We start from the raw sequence: 15,521 nt of genomic DNA, 5'->3' as shown, positions 1-15,521 counted from the left end.
TGGAGAAGCTGAGGCTTCTCATCTTCCCAAGAGAAGGAATCCTGGCAAAGGGATTTTTCAGAAAATATCCCGGTGACAGGAGTCCTCTTTCCCCATCCTCCTCATGCTGTCTCAAGCACTCAGCCCAGCCCTGTTTGCTCGTTCACCACTGGCCCGGGTTTGGCTTCCCTTGCCCCACCTGGGCCTTTCTGAGCCCTGGTGATGCTGCCCAGGCCAGCAGTGCCATGAAACGAGTCTCTCCCTTCCATGAGCTCTGCTGGCCTGCTGCTCCTCACAGTCATCCAGGAGATCCCAGCACGAGGCAGAGATTTTTTACAATAAAATCTGCTGGTGAAAGCGAGGAGCAGGCTGCCCTGGGAGGTGTTGGGTGCCTCATCCTTGGGAAGATCCTGAGCCACGCTGGACAGGGCTTTGAGCAGCGTGCTCTGGTTGGAGATGTCCCTGTCCATGAGCTGCCTCAGATGATTCTACCCTCTCGTGGGAAATGTTATTCTCCTGGATTCACCTGAGATTCCACCCAGGCTTCTCCTGGAGTCTTTTGATCTCTCATTTTGTGACCTGCATTGATAACCACAGGCCCACAGTCTTCCAGGAAAGGTTCTCAATATGTTTGTTCTCCTTTGGAGTTTTCACTCTAGAATCCACCTGAGACTGCTCCCAGGTATGTCCCAGAGTCTTCACACCTCCTCGAGGAAGCTGAGCTCCCAAGAGACAGCCCCAGGTTCCTCCAGGGAAGATTCCCAAGATGGTTTTGCTCATTTGGAAGCATTTCTCTATGCCAGGATGCACTGGAGACTCCTCCTGGCATCTGCCAGAGTCTTCTCACTGGTTTAGACACTTGATATCCCAGGCAGCAGCCCCAGACTGCTCCAAGGCAGGTACCCGAGGAGATTTTTGTCTTTTCCTGTAAATTGGATCTTCTGTGAATCTACCTGACATTATTCCCAGGCATCTCTCAGAGTCTCAACCTCCAGTTCCAGGACAAGAAATCCTGTCTGGCAGCCCCCAGTTGCTCCAGGGAAGCTGACCTTGATCAGTTTTTGCTTTTGCAGTGAACCTGCATCTTTCAGGATCTCCCCGAGGTTCCTCCCAGGCATCTCCTGGAGTCTTGGACACACAGAGGTGGAAGGAGCTGAGATCCTTGGTGGCAGCCCCAGATTCCTCCAGGGAAGACTTCCAAGATGCTTTTGCTCATTTGGAAGCATTTCTCTTTGCCAGGGTGCACTGGAGGGTCCTCCTGGCATCTCTCAGAACATTTTCCTCTCAGGTTTAGGCACTTGATAGCCCAAGCAGCTGCCCCAGACTGCTCCAAGGCAGGTACCTGAGGAAATTTTTGTCTTTTTGTGGAAGTTGTATCTTGTGTGATCTACCTAAGACTGTTCCAAGGAGTGTCCCACAGTCTTGACCTCCAATTTCAGGATGACAAAAATGTCTAGCAGCCCCAGATTGCTCCAGGGAAGCTGACCTTGATCAGTTTTTGCTTTTGCAGTGAGCCTTCATCTTCCAGGCTCTCCCTGAGACTCCTTGTAGGCATCTCCTGGAATCCTGGACACACAGAGGTGGAAGGAGCTGAGATCCCTGGTGGCAGCCCCAGGGAAGCTGCCCGAGGGGATTTTGTGGCAGGAAAGAGGGAGATTGTAGGAGCATTGGGGGTAGGACGGTTGGGATGGACGGAGATGAGAGATCTCTGAAGCCAGGTCGTGGAACTTGCGGTTTATTGCAAAGGGCCTGGGTGCAGGGCCCTGCTTGGAGCTGCCAGCCACAGCTCGGAGCCGGCCCGAGAGAAGAGAGGGGTGGAGAGGATGAGAGGGTAAGAGAGTAAGAGGGGAAGAGCATAAGGGAGTAAAAAAGGTAAGAGAGTAAAAAGGGTAAGAGAGCAAAAGCATAAGAGAGTGAAATTCCCATTAAAATACAATACATCTTCTTCTAATTCTCACTAACCAATCTAGTACAATATACAAATCCTATAGCATTTACATACAACCTATAAGAATCATTACATCACCATACTGTGTTACATTTTAAAGCCTAAAAACTCCTCTTTGGACCCCTTCTGCTGAGCCAGTAGGGTCTGCTCTGACCCTTGGACCTTTCTGCAAGCAGAGGGAAGTGTTTCATTAAAAGGGGATTACCTTCAACCAGCCACAACATTGTTTCCCAGTTGTTCATCAACTGAGGTATCTCAAAGCTTGCTTTCATTTCAACCTCGCTTACAGTTTCTATATTCTCAAAATCTTTTGCCAGGCAATCATATTTCTAAGGCTTTCCTGTTTCATCTTCCCCAACAGGAGCTGAGCAGGGCTGCAGGAGCACAGGGGCAGCCGCGCTGTGCTGGCTCAGGAGCAGCCCAGGGTGGGGACACATGTCCGTGTGCCCCGCTCGGCACCGTGAGGAGCAGCTGGACGTGCCCGTGGCTGCAGGCTCTGGGTCTGGGCTGCTGCTGGCCGCCTTGGCTGCCTCAGCCTCCTGCTGTGGGGCGGGCGAAGGGCTGAGCTGGGCCCTTTGGTGGTGAGCGCCGGGCAGGGCTGGCTGGGCCGAGGCGATGGCTGGGGCTGTGACACTGTCCAGGGCTGTGACACTGTCCAGGGATGTGACACTGTCCGGGCTGTGACACTGTCCAGGGCTGTGACACTGTCCGGGGCTGTGACACTGTCCAGGGCTGTGGCACTGTCCAGGGCTGTGGCACTGTCCGGGGATGTGACACTGTCCGGGGCTGTGGCACTGTCCAGGCTGTGGCACTGTCCGGGGCTGTGACACTGTCCGGGGCTGTGACACTCTCCAGGGCTGTGGCACTGTCCAGGCTGTGGCACTGTCCGGGCTGTGGCACTGTCCGGGGCTGTGGCACTGTCCAGACTGTGGCACTGTCCGGGGCTGTGACACTGTCCGGGCTGTGACACTGTCCAGGCTGTGGCACTGTCCAGGCTGTGGCACTGTCCGGGGCTGTGGCACTGTCCAGGGCTGTGGCACTGTCCAGGCTGTGGCACTGTCCGGGGCTGTGACACTGTCCAGGGCTGTGACACTGTCCAGGGCTGTGGCACTGTCCGGGGCTGTGGCACTGTCCGGGCTGTGGTGATGGCCGGGCTGTGGTGGTGGCCGGGCTGTGGCACTGTCCAGGGCTGTGGCGCTGTCTGGGGCTGTGACACTGTCCGGGGCTGTGGCACTGTCCGGGCTGTGGTGGTGGCCGGGCTGTGACACTGGCCGGGCTGTGACAGTGGCCGGGCTGTGACACTGTCCGGGGCTGTGGCACTGTCCGGGCTGTGGTGGTGGCCGGGCTGTGACACTGGCCGGGCTGTGACAGTGGCCGGGCTGTGGCACTGGCCAGGCTGTGGTGGTGGCTGGGCTGTGACACTGGCTGGGCTGTGACACTGGCTGGGCTGTGGTGGGGCCGGCCTGTGACACTGGCTGGGCTGTGACACTGGCTGGGCTGTGACACTGGCTGGGCTGTGACATTGGCTGGGCTGTGACACTGGCTGGGCTGTGGTGATGGCCGGGCTGTGGTGCTGTCTGGGCTGCCCTGAGGCTGCAAGGCCCAGCCAGGACAGCGGCTGCCCCGCTGCGGCCCTTGTCCCTGCCAGGGCCCCATGGCCAGGCTGCGATGGCTCCGCTGCTGCTGCTGCTGCTGCTGCTGGAGCTCAGGGGCTGCGGGGCCAGGGCGGCCTGGCCCTGTCCCCATGGAGGGACCAGGCCCGGCCTGGGCTGCCCTGAGGGTGCCACTCCTGCAGCTGGGAGCACAGCAGGAGGAGGAGGAGGAGGAGGAGGAGGAGGAGGAGGATGGAGGAGGAGGAACAGGAGAATGGAGAAGGAGCAGGAAGAGCAGGAGAATGGAGAAGGAGCAGGAGGAGCAGGAGAATGGAGAAGGAGCAGGAGGAGCAGGAGGTCCCGTGGGATGGAGGCGCCGCCCTGGCTCAGTGCTGGGCAGCCCCAGCCCAGTCCCAGCATTGGCCTCTCCCTCCTGCCCCATCCCGGTGCCGCCCTTGGGGTGCTGGGCCTTGGCTTCCTCTTCTCCCTGGGCATCCCCTGCCACCCGCCCGCCCAGGGTGTCCCGGGGAGCTGCTGCCCCTGAGCCAGGGGCTCTGCTCTGCTGCCCTGGGCACCCCGGGGCTCCTGAAACACCCCACGGCCAGGGCGGGCCCAGAGTGTCACCATGTCCCCTTGGCTCCATCAGGCCCTGCAGTGTCACAGTGCTCCCTGCGCTCCCTGAGGCCCCACATCACCCAGCCCAGGCCATTGCCCAGGTTCCAGTCACTCCCAGTATGATCCCAGTGACCCCCAGTCTCTCCCAGTATATCCCAGTTGTCCTCAGCATGCTCCCAGTCACTCCTACTTCCTCCCAGTTGCTTCCAGCATGATTCCCAGTCAGCCTCAGTGCGGTTCCAGTTACTCCCAGTGAATCCCAGGAGTCCCCAAAATGGTCCTAACTGCCCTCAGCATGCTCCTAATCACTCCCAGTGGGATCCCAGTCCCTGTCTGTATTATCCCAGTTGCCTCCAGCATGGTTCCAGTTGCTCCCAGTTCCTCCCAGTATGATCCCAGTTGCACCCAGTTGCTCCTAGGATAGTCCCAGTCACTGCAAATGTGATCTCACTGCCCCCCTGTATAGACACAGTCTGCTGGTAGATAAAACCAGCACTGGGAGATAAAAGAAACAATGGGAAAGATTCCACTGATTAATGGAAAAAGATATTTGCCTTTACAAATAAACTTTAGGCTTGCTGATAAATGAAATTGGACATTGAAAGATGAAAGAAACAATGGGGGAAACCCCTTAATTCCATAAGAATTAAAAATTAAAAGGGAGGGTAATACATTAGAGGGAAATCTTTGGTATCAGGCGTTTTGGGAAGTCTGTACCTCTCAAGTACCTCAGCCAATGGGGAAAGAGAAAAGGGAAATGTGGCCGGGAAATTGGGATAAAAAGGAGTCTGCGTCCTCCAAAAATTGGAGACACCCCAGGGGAATGTCCCATGGCCTCTCCCTTTATTCAAATAAAGTAAAAGGACTCCTCTGTCTCCTTTCTGGACTTAAACCTCTGATGTTTGTGGATTAATTTTCCTAACACAAGGACACAGGATGAGGACACCTGTACAGATCTGCCAACTATCAGCAACCACTGTCTGAAGGCAGAGTGGACTGGACCCAAAACTGAAGATGATGATAAAAAAGGACTAAAACCACAAGCCAGGAATACTCATGCCCTAAAAAGGCAGATGCAAGGAGGAAATATACTAAACAGTTCTTGGAACATGTAAACTAGTTTGGGAAAAAGTTTACTATGCATAAGGGTCTATGACTATGCAAAAGATTGATGTAAGGGAAAAGGTATTTAAGGCTGAGTGCCAAGATGCACCTGGCTGTAATAACCATTGCTCTATGGTCCTTGTTTCCTATTGTCCTCTATTAAACTTTTTAAATTTTCACAGGAGACTGAACGTGTTTTTCACACCCCACACCCCCTGCCTGCTGACACATCTTGCCAGCCCAGCCTGGTGCACCCTGAGCCCTGCTGGGGCACCTGGATCATCAAACCCACACCTGAGGGTTTGTGCAGCAGAGCCTCTGTCAATGCTGTACTTGTTGTTCTTTCTTTGCTTTACTTACACACCAGTAAAGAACTGTTATTCCTACTCCCATATCTTTGCCTGAGAACCGCTTAATTTCACAATTGTAATAATTCAGAGGAAGGGGGTTTACATTTTCCATTCCAAGGATGGCTCCTGCCTTCTTTAGCAGACACCTCTCTTTCAAAGCAAGACAAGGTCAAAAATCAGCTCTTCCCAAGGAGTTTCCAGTATGGAGCTGAGACCCAATGGATGTTCCTGCCCCAGCGTTGAGTCAGGTGCCTACAGGGACCCGGGATGATGTGGAGACCACCAGCCAGGTGTCTTCCCAACTTGGATTACTGGGAATGTGGGACGCCAGGGCTCTCTGCAACGAGGGTTCTCTGATGGGGGATGGAGTTGGAGCAGCGCATGAAGCTCTTCCTGCAGCCAGGGCTTGCAGGGCTTCTCTTAGCGGTGCCTCCACTGGTGTTGATTCAAGACTGAGCTGGTCCTGAACCTCTTCCCACACTCAGGGCACTCGTAGGGCCTCTCCCCGGTGTGGATGCGCCGGTGCCTGGTGAGGTGGGAGTTGTGCTTGAAGCCCTTCCTGCAGTCGGGGCAGCGGAAGGGCCTCTCCTCTGTGTGAATCCGCTGGTGGATGAGGAGAAGGGAGCTGGTCTGAAACGATTTCCCACACTCAGAACACTCGTAGGGCTTCTCCCCTGTGTGGATCTTCTGGTGGGAGGTCAGGTGGGAGCTCCGGAGGAAGTTCTGGCCACACTCCCAACACTCGTAGGGCCGCTCCCCGGTGTGGATGCGATGGTGGATGGTGAGCTGGGGGCTGTCTCTGAAGCCCTTCCCACACTCAGGACACTCGTAGGGCTTCTCCCCAGTGTGGATCATCTGGTGGCGGAGCAGGCGGGACCTCCAGCTGAAGCCCTTCCCACACTCCAAGCACTTGTGGGGCTTCTCCCCATCATCGAGCTGCTCATGGAGCACCAGCTCCGAGCTCTGGCTGAAGCTCTGCCCACCTTCCTGGCACAGGGTGGCTCTTTCCTCCTCAGAGCACCCAGGGCTGCGTTTGCAGCCCCTCCTCCGGGGAGATATCTGGGGATTTTCCTCTCCATCGGATTCCTGCACTGTGGAGTCACTCAAAACGGCCTCTTCCATGAGGTTCTGCTGCTGTGGGGATTTGTCCTCCCTGCTCTCCATGCTCAGCTCCTGCTCTGGGGGAGGAAGGACAAAGACATGATGGGATTTGCCTCTGTGCCAGAGGGAAGGGGAAGGAGATCCCCCCAGTGCATCCCCGGCAGGACGGCATCAGCAGCAGGATTGTCCTGCAGCCAGGGGCCGTGCTGGGCTGGGAGATGGAGCAGGAGAGAGGGGGAAAGGGGCACTGACTTCCTCCTCACCTGCCTGGGGGTCCCAGGGCATCTTCCTCTTCCTCACAGCCACCTCCATTCAGCCAAGATTTGGGGATGGGAAATCCTGGTTTGGGGAAAAACAAGGGATAAGCACATTGGGTTTGAAGGTCCCCCTGCCCAAGTCCATGTCAGGATGTCAACATCATGTGTCCATAAAAATCTGCTCTAAAAAAGCCTCCCAGGAGTTCCCCATGTCTGGTCTCTCAGTTTTGGGGTTCTGGGATTCCTCCTTGTCCAGGCTGCTGGCAGTCCCAGCAATGCCAAAAGCTCCCCCCTCTTGGCTCTCCCCATTTCGGGATGCCGGGGCTCTTTGGGCTCCCGGGCTCCCTTCTCCCCTCATTCTCTGCTCTGGGCTGCAGCGGCTCCAAGGAGTCCCCCCTGCCCCTCTCCAGGCTCTTGAGGCTCCCGCCAATGGCGGCGCTCCCCCCTCTCTGGGCTCCCCACTTTGGGCTCCTGGGGGACACAGGGCTCTGCTCCTCCAGGCTGCCTCTGCCGGCAGCCGCCACCGGCACCCCCGATGTCCCCCCAAGGGGCCTTTTCCGCTCAGCCTTGCACTTCTTCATTCTCCAAACATCCCCCCAAAAAACCCAACCCAGGGACCCCCGGAATATCCAGGCCGAGCTCCCTCTCCCCCATCACGATCCCATGGGTGGGGGGGGCTGTGAATTCAGGGAGGGTTTAGTGGTGCTGAGGCACCCAAACCTGCACTGTATCCCACAGGAGTGGCCAAGGGAACAGCAGGGCTGGGGACAAGCCACAAGGAAGGACTACCACAGCCACATTCCTGGATTCACTCCTGCACCGAGGTGCTTCCAGCCTGGAGGAGATATCCCACAGGAGAGCAGCTCCATAGCACACCCCCAACACCTGCCCTACTCCAGGGCTCAATCCAGAGCCTGTTTCTGCCTGGCTGAGAGCACAGAGGGAGCTGCAGGACATCTCAGCTCTCCCTGGATTCTTCTCTTCTCCAGGTGAGCACCCCCAGCTCTCCCAGCCTGGCTCCACATCAGAGGGGCTCGAGCTCTTGGAGCATCTCTGCTGCCTCCTCAGGACTGCCTCCAGCAGCTCCAGCTCCCTCCTGTGCTGACCCCAGGGCTGGGGCAGCTCTGCAGGTGGGGACTCACCTGAGTGGGGCAGAGGAGCAGAATCCCCCCTCCCCTGCTGCCCACACTGGGGCTCAGTCCAGGCTCAGGGGGGGTTTCAGGGCTGGGGCTTCCTTCTGCTTTCCTCGATCTGCCTTTGTCCCTCCTCTTCCTCTTCCTCCCACTCCTCCTCTTCCATCCCTCCTTCTCCTCCTCCTCCCTAACTCCACCTCCTCCTCCTCCATCCCTGCCCTTCCCTCCCTCCTCCTCCTCCCCCAGCAGCAGCCACACCCTCGGTGCCCCGTTCCCGCAGCCCTCGCAGCCCGCGGCAGGAGCGGCGATGGAGCCGGGACAGCTCGGGATGGGCAGCGCGGGGCTCTCGGCTGCTCCCAGCCGCTGCGGCCGGGGGGAACCCGGCCCGGGCCAAAGGAGAGGCAAACTGGGCAAACTGGGGGCTGCACATCCCAACTGGGCCTTGCTGGGGACCCTGCCTGGCCACTGCCAGCCCTTGGGGCTCCTCTCGGCACATCCGCCAGGGGGGAACGCACACAGGGCTGGGGAAACCCAGCAGTGGCAGCGCTGCCAGGGACTGGGCTGCACTGGGATCCTACTGGGAGTGACTGGGACTGTACTGGGATCATGCTGGAACCTTACTGGTGGAACTGGGAGTGACTGGGAATAACTGCAAGATCCCCGCGCTGCCCATCCCGAGCTGTCCCGGCTCCATCCCCGCTCCTGCCGCGGGCTGCGAGGGCTGCGGGAACGGGGCACCGAGGGTGTGGCTGCTGCTGGGGGAGGAGGAGGAGGGAGGGAAGGGCAGGGATGGAAGGGGGAGGAGGAGGTGGGGTTAGGGGGGAGGAGGGGGGAGGAAGAGGAGGGACAAAGGAGCATCAAGGAAAGAATAAAGAACCACGCGGTTCTTTCGAGCCCTGCCTGAATTCGCAGCCCCCACCTGTGGGATCATCGTCCCCCCCGCATCGCACAGGTGAGCGGGGGGAAGGAGCTCGGTCCGGATATCCTGGGGTGTCCCCCAGGAGCCCAAAGTGGGGAGCCCAGAGAGGGGGGAGCGCCGCCATTGGCGGGAGCCTCAAGAGCCTGGAGAGGGGCAGGGGGGACTCCTTGGAGCCGCTGCAGCCCAGAGCAGAGAATGAGGGGAGAAGGGAGCCCGGGAGCCCAAAGAGCCCCGGCATCCCGAAATGGGGAGAGCCAAGAGGGGGGAGCTTTTGGCATTGCTGGGACTGCCAGCAGCCTGGACAGGGTGGGCACTGAGGAGAAGGGGGACCCCCAATCCAAGTGTGACCCCAGCAGCTGGGACAGGGGGGAACCTCCCCGGGCACCTGCGGAATGCGGGCGATGTTCCCAGGGTGCGGAGTTCAAGCAGCGCCGGAGCCGCAGGATTCCGGGTGTCCTCTGCTCCCGCCGCTTCCTGCTGCCGCTCCGCCTCTTCCTCCCTCCCTCCTCCTCCTCCCCCGGTCTCGGAGCCCTCGCAGCCCGCGGGAGGAGCGGGGATGGAGCCGGGACAGGTCGGAACGGAGCGAGGGGTGGGGGGGATGGCAGGAGTGGGAGTGACTGGGCTGTACTGGGATCATCCTGGGAGCAGCTCTCGGGTGACTGAGTTCTACTGGGACCGTACTGGGGTCACACTGGGAGTGAGGAGGAGCAGCGCTGGGGCTGGGGGCGCTCCTGGGGCCCCGTGGGGGGCGGCGAGAGCTGAGGGGGACCCCCGGCCCCGGGACTCTCTGATCGCCCATCCCGAAGCACCGGGGGGCCCCTGAACCCCCATTCCTGGGCAGGGGATCCACCCCACACCCCCTTATCCGGCTCCAACAACCCCCGCACCCCTTTCCCGGCCATCCCGCCTCTCCCAGTCCCCAGAGCCCCCTTTTCCTTCACCCAGAGACCCCCTGGACCCCTATTCCTGCCTTTCCCAGCACCCAGCCCCTCCTGTTGTCAACACTGAGGACACCCGGGGACCCTATTCCCAGCCATCCCAATTTTCCACCTTTTGCTGGAAGTGGGGAACACCGGGGACCCTTGGAGCTCCCTTTCCTGGATGCAGGACCCACCTTAACCCAGCCCGTCCCCCCTCGACCCACCGCAGCCTCCCCTTTTCTCAGTCCTGGAACCCCCAAACCCCGTTCCCTGCTCTCCCAGCTCTCCCGTTCCCCCTTTGGTTCCCCCGTGCCCCCGCAGCCCCCAAATCTCGGTGTCCCCCCAGTTCTCCCGTCCCTGCGTTCCCTGCCCGTGGCGCTGTCAGAGCCCGGCCTGGGGTTCCCCCAGTTGGTGTCCATGGGGTCCCTGGCTGGGATCCCCTTCCAGCGGGATCTCGGCACAGCCAGAGCCGGCACCACGAGCGGCACCGGCACGGGGCCACCGGGGAGCTGCTGCTGCTGCAGCTGCATCCTGCCATTCCCAGTTGCTCCCAGTTCCTCCCAGTGGCTGCGCAGTCACCTCCCAGCATGCGCCTGGTAGCTCCCAGCACCCCCCAGACCGGGACCAATTGCACCCCCTACAATCCCAGTCCGATTGTAGCTGCTCCCAGTATGATGCCAGTCACTGCCAGTATGATCCCAGTCACTCCCAGTATGATCCTGGTCACTTGCAGTGTAACTCCAGTCACTTCCAGTCACTCCCAGTATGAGGCCAGTGACCCCCAGTGTGATCCCAGTTGCTCCCTGTCAATGCCAGCATGACCCCAGGAGCCTCCAGTATGATCGCTGTGACCCCCAGTCTCCCCCACTATATCCCAGTCCCCCCCCAGCATGCTCCCAGTCACTCCCAGTTCCCCCCAGGTGCTTTCAGCACGGTTCCAGTTGCTCACAGCCTGCCCCAGTCAATCCCAGTATGATTCCAAGCACCCTCATTATGATCCCAGTCTCACCCAACATGGACCCAGCTGCTGTCACTGTCATCCCAGTGTGATCCCAGTTGCCTCCAGTATAATTCCAGGTTTTCCCAGTTCCTTCCAGCATGATCCCAGTTGTCCCTAGAATAATCCCAGTCCCTCTCAGCATGGTCCCACTCACTCCCAGTTGCCCCCAGCATGGTTCCAGCTGTTCCCAGTGTGCTTCCAGTCCCCCCAGTATGGTCACAGACACTCCCAGCATATCCCAGTGTGCCTAGTACAGTTCTAGTTAGCTCAGAATGATCCCAGTCTTTCCCAGTTCCTCCCAGTTGCCTCCAGCATGATCCCAGTTTCTGGCAGTTGCCCAAAGTGTGTTCCCAGTGGCTCCCAGGATGACCCCAGCAGGAGTAGTAGTCACTCCCAGCATGGTTCCAGTCACCCCCAGTATGACCCCAGTCAGTCCCAGATACTCCCAGTATTATTGCAGTCATGCTCAGAGTGACTCCCTGTCATTCCCAGTGTGGGCCCAATTGCTCCCAGTCGCTTCCAGTATGGTTCCAGTCAGAGCCAGCACCTTCCCAGTCGCTCCCAGTATGACCCCAGCAGGGGCACAGCTGCTCCCATGATCATCCTGTGTGGTTCCAGTTGCTCTCATTTACCCCCAGTGTGGTTTCAGTCTCTCCCAGTGTATCCCAGTTATTCCCAGCATGTTCCCAGTTGCCCTGAGTTGCTTCCAGCCTGATGCCAGTTGCTCACAGCCACTCCCAGTCACCCTCAGTGCAGTCCCAGTGGCTGCCGATATGATCCAGTATGATGCCAGTCACTCCCAGCATTGGCCAGCTCCTCCTACTGTGATCCCAGTAGGATCCCAGTAGCCCCTAGCACGGTTCCAGTCACTGCCTGTTCCTCCCAGTGTGATCCCAGTTGTCCCTAGTATAGTGCCAGGCAATCCATAGATGATCCCAGTCCCTGCCAGCATGGTCCCAGTCATGCCCAGTTGTCCCCAGTGTACACCCAGTCATTCCCACTCGCTCCCAGGTACCCCAGCATAGTCCCAGTTCTTCCCAGCATGGTGCCACCTGTTCCCAGTGTGGTTCCAGTCCCCCGAGTATGGTTAACAGACACTCCTGGTATATCCCAGTGTCCCTCAGCGTGCTCACAGTCATTCCCAGTCACTCCCAGTAGGATCCCAGTGCAGCCCAGTCCCTGGCAGTGCTGCCACTGCTGGGATCCCCCAGCCCTGTGTGCGTTCCCCTCTGGCGGATGTGCCCAGAGGAGCCCCAAGGGGCTGGCAGTGCCCAGGCAGGGGCCCCAGCAAGGCCCAGTTGGGATGTGCAGCCCCCAGTTTGCCCAGTTTGCCTCTCCTTTGGCCCGGGCCGGGTTCCCCCGCGGCAGCGGCTGGGAGCAGCCGAGAGCCCCGCGCTGCCCATCCCGAGCTGTCCCGGCTCCATCCCCGCTCCTGCCGCGGGCTGCGAGGGCTGCGGGAATGGGGCACCGAGGGTGTGGCTGCTGCTGGGGGAGGAGGAGGAGGCAGGGTTAGGGCAGGGATGGAGGAGGAGACGGGATAGGAAGGGAAGAGTGGAGGTGGAGAGAGAGCTGTGATGGAAGGAAGAGGTGGGGTTAGGGAGGAGGGGGAGGTGGGATGGAAGAGGAAGAGGAGCATCAAGGAAAGGAGAAAGAAGCACTCAGTCGTGCCTTGCCTGAATTCGCAGCCCCCACCTGTGGGATCATCGCCCCCATTGTGCAGTAGTGGGAGGGATTTCTTTTGGGGTGAAATATAAGGCTGGGAAAAAGGCCCCTTGGGGGACATCGGGTGCCGGTGGCGGCTGCCGGCAGAGGCAGCCTGGAGGAGCAGAGCCTGTGTCCCCAGGAGCCCAAAGTGGGGGCCAGAGAGGGGGCCCGCCATTGGCGGGAGCTCAAGAGGCTGGAGAGGGGAAGGGGGGACTCCTTGGAGCCGCTGCAGCCCAGAGCAGAGAATGAGGGGAGAAGGGAGCCCGGGAGCCCAAAGAGCCCCGGCATCCCGAAATGGGGAGAGCCAAGAGGGGGGAGCTTTTGGCATTGCTGGGACTGCCAGCAGCCTGGGCAGGGCGGGCACCCAGGAGAAGGGGGACCCCCAATCCAAGCGTGACCCCAGCAGCTGGGACAGGGGGAACCCCCGAACACCAGAGGGGAGGGACCAGGGACAGGGAACTCCTGGGAGGCTTTTTCAGGGCTGAATCTTGGTGTTTGGGAGGTTTTTCTGGAGCCCAGATGGCCGGTGACTTGTAGAGATGGACTTGGGCAGAGGGACCTTCAAACTCAATGTGCTCATCCCTTGTTTTCCCCAAACCAGGATTTCCCATTGCCAACCCCTGGGAGGCTGCGAGGAAGAGGAAGATGCCCCGGGACACTGAGGCAGGTGAGGAGGAAGTCAGTGCCCCTTTCCCCTCTGTGCTGCTCCATCTCCCAGCCCAGCACGGCCCCGGCTGCAGCACAGCCCTGGGGGATCTCCTTGCCCTTGCCTGTGGCACGGAGGCAAATGCCATCGTGTCCTTGTCCTTCCTCCCCAGAGCAGGAGCTGAGCATGGAGAGCAGGGAGGACAAATGCCCGCGGCAGAACCTGGTGGAAGAGGCCGTTTTGAGCGGCTCCACGGCGCAGGAAGCCAACGGGGAGGAAAAGGCCCGGAGATGCCGCACGAGGAGGGGCTGCAAACGCAGCTGGCGGGGATGTGAGGGGGAAAGAGCCAGCCTGGGCCGGGAAGGCGGCCGGAGATGGAGGCAGAGCTCGGAGCTGGTGCTCCATGAGCAGCTCCATGATGGGGAGAAGCCCCACACGTGCGGGGAGTGTGGGAAGAGCTTCAGGTGGAACTCCCACCTGATTGTGCACCAGAGGACCCACACTGGGGAACGGCCCTACGAGTGTGATAAATGCAGGAAGAGGTTTCAGACCAGCTCCAGTCTCCTCCTGCACCAGCGCACGCACACAGAGGAGAGGCCCTTCCGCTGCCCCGACTGCGGGCAGGGCTTCAGGCAGAACTCCCATCTTGTCAGGCACCGACGCATCCACACTGGGGAGAGGCCCCACGAGTGTGAGGAATGTGGGAAGAGCTTCAGCCAGAGCTCCAGCCTGATCCGGCACCAGAGGACCCACACTGGGGAGAGGCCCTACGAGTGTGGGGAGTGTGGGAAGAGACAGAGCTCCCTCATCCGCACCAGGCCAGAGCCCCCACCTGATTGTCCACCAATCACATGGGGGGTACAGTGTTCAAGTGGGGAGCTCCCATCTCCTCCAGCACTATCGGATTCACACAGAGGAGAGGCCCTTCCAATGCCCCGGAGGGGATTCAAGCACAACTCCCACCTCATCACCCAGCCCACACTGGGGAGAGGCCCCATACGAGTGTCCCCAGTGTGGGAAGAAGCTTCCCAGGCTCTAACTTACCAACACCAACGGAGCCACCAGTAAGGGAAGCCCCAGTGCCCCGGCTCGTGCGCTGCTCCAGCTCCATCCCCCACTGGAGGAGGCACTTTGGGCACAGCCCTGGTCACTCACATTCCCTGTGATCCATGTTGGGAACACACCTGGCTGCTTCTCCTTTTGTTTGGCCTTAATTTTCTTCTGCTTCATCTTCATCCCTTAAAACAGCCAAAACAGGGTTAAATGAAATAAATTGATCAAAGATGTCTAAAGTTCCAGAATTTCAGAGGTTTTTGAGGTGGAATTGATGGTTTGGGGACAATATTCTGGAGGATTTGTGGGTTCTGTGGGGGGATTTTGGGCAGTGTTCTTCATCTCTTTGCACTCCAAAAGCCAAGAGGGTCACCTCAAAACAACTCAATCCCACTGAAAACAACTGAATTTTAATTCATACGGGCTCAATCCCACTTCAAAATGGCTTGTTCCCACCTCAAAAAAACTCAGCCCCGTGCCAAACTCACTTGATTCCACAGCCGCCAGGGTGAGATGGGGTTGGGAGGAGATTGGGAGAAATGGGATCCAAATTTGGAGTGGTGGGGATGGGGATTGTGTGGGACTGGGTGGGTGGGATGTATTTGATAGTAAATAAAACTTTCAGAGTTACTGATTTCTGTCCCATTCATTTTCAGTCCGTTGCAGTTCTGTTTGCAGAGTGCCGCCTTCTCAGCTCATTGTGTTTGTGTCCTTTCTCTCCTGCCTCTCTTTGCCTGCTCTGTTTCTCTCTCAAGTGTCTCCCTTGAGCCAGGGCAGCTGCGGCGGCAACACCCCCTGCCTTATTACCCCGGGGGGAGAAAGGCCTGTAGTGAAAAAAAGATGTGTTTTTCAAGACGTTGTAGTCAAACTAATCAGTAGTCAGATTTAAATATTGGCACCTAGTGTAGCTGCTAGAAACATAAATACACCTCTGAGAACACAGGGAGTTAAAACAAAGAACTCCCAGAAAAACTCTCTCTTGGTTCCAGTCGGTGAAAGAGGTCAGACCTTCCCCGGCCCAGCTGCAGGCTGGGTGGAGAAGGGGAAGCCATGTGGCCTACAGTGAGATAAGCCGAAGCCCCTGCAGGGCAGAGGTGTGGAAGAACACTGAGAAACATCAAGCAGCCCCCCTAAGAAAGAGAGGGAGAAAGAGAGAGAGGTTGTGCCTGTGCCACCTTGAAGGGGCTGTGTGGGTTTGCT

At 58.8% G+C, this 15,521-nt stretch overlaps 2 protein-coding genes across 3 annotated transcripts; one reads left to right on the top strand and one right to left on the bottom strand.

The window, feature by feature from the left end:
* Nucleotides 1-4,967: 4,967 nt before the first annotated feature.
* Nucleotides 4,968-9,469, bottom strand: LOC115916552 (gastrula zinc finger protein XlCGF49.1-like). Of its 2 annotated transcripts, none has more exons than XM_030970284.1 (3): nt 9,384-9,469; nt 6,953-7,028; nt 4,968-6,766 (listed from the first exon to the last, which is right to left on the bottom strand). In XM_030970284.1, the coding sequence occupies exons 2-3, from the start codon at nt 6,999-7,001 to the stop codon at nt 6,009-6,011; spliced, it is 807 nt and encodes a 268-aa protein (XP_030826144.1). In that variant the 5' UTR covers nt 7,002-7,028; nt 9,384-9,469; the 3' UTR covers nt 4,968-6,008. The 2 variants fall into 2 exon arrangements, with proteins under 2 accessions (XP_030826144.1, XP_030826145.1); XM_030970285.1 differs by having other exon boundaries at nt 4,968-6,761; nt 9,384-9,449.
* On the top strand, nt 8,929-14,126 carry LOC115916550 (zinc finger protein 180-like; the record flags this gene model as incomplete). Its single annotated transcript, XM_030970282.1, has 3 exons — nt 8,929-9,031; nt 13,224-13,289; nt 13,441-14,126. Coding segments are annotated over exons 2-3 (708 nt in total), but the record flags the coding sequence as incomplete, so codon positions are not given.
* Nucleotides 14,127-15,521: the final 1,395 nt, after the last annotated feature.

This window comes from Camarhynchus parvulus, unplaced genomic scaffold (assembly GCF_901933205.1).
Source record: "Camarhynchus parvulus unplaced genomic scaffold, STF_HiC, whole genome shotgun sequence".
NCBI lineage: Eukaryota > Metazoa > Chordata > Aves > Passeriformes > Thraupidae > Camarhynchus > Camarhynchus parvulus.
This window is presented reverse-complemented; position numbering and strand designations above follow the sequence as displayed.

Coding starts and splice junctions, on each gene's coding strand:
- LOC115916552 (XM_030970284.1), bottom strand. CDS start 7,001: ATGGAGGTGGCTGTGAGGAAGAGGAAGATGCCCTGGGACCCCCAGGCA. Junction 6,767..6,952: donor GCCCTGGGACCCCCAGGCAG/GTGAGGAGGAAG, acceptor TTCCTCCCCCAG/AGCAGGAGCTGAGCATGGAG.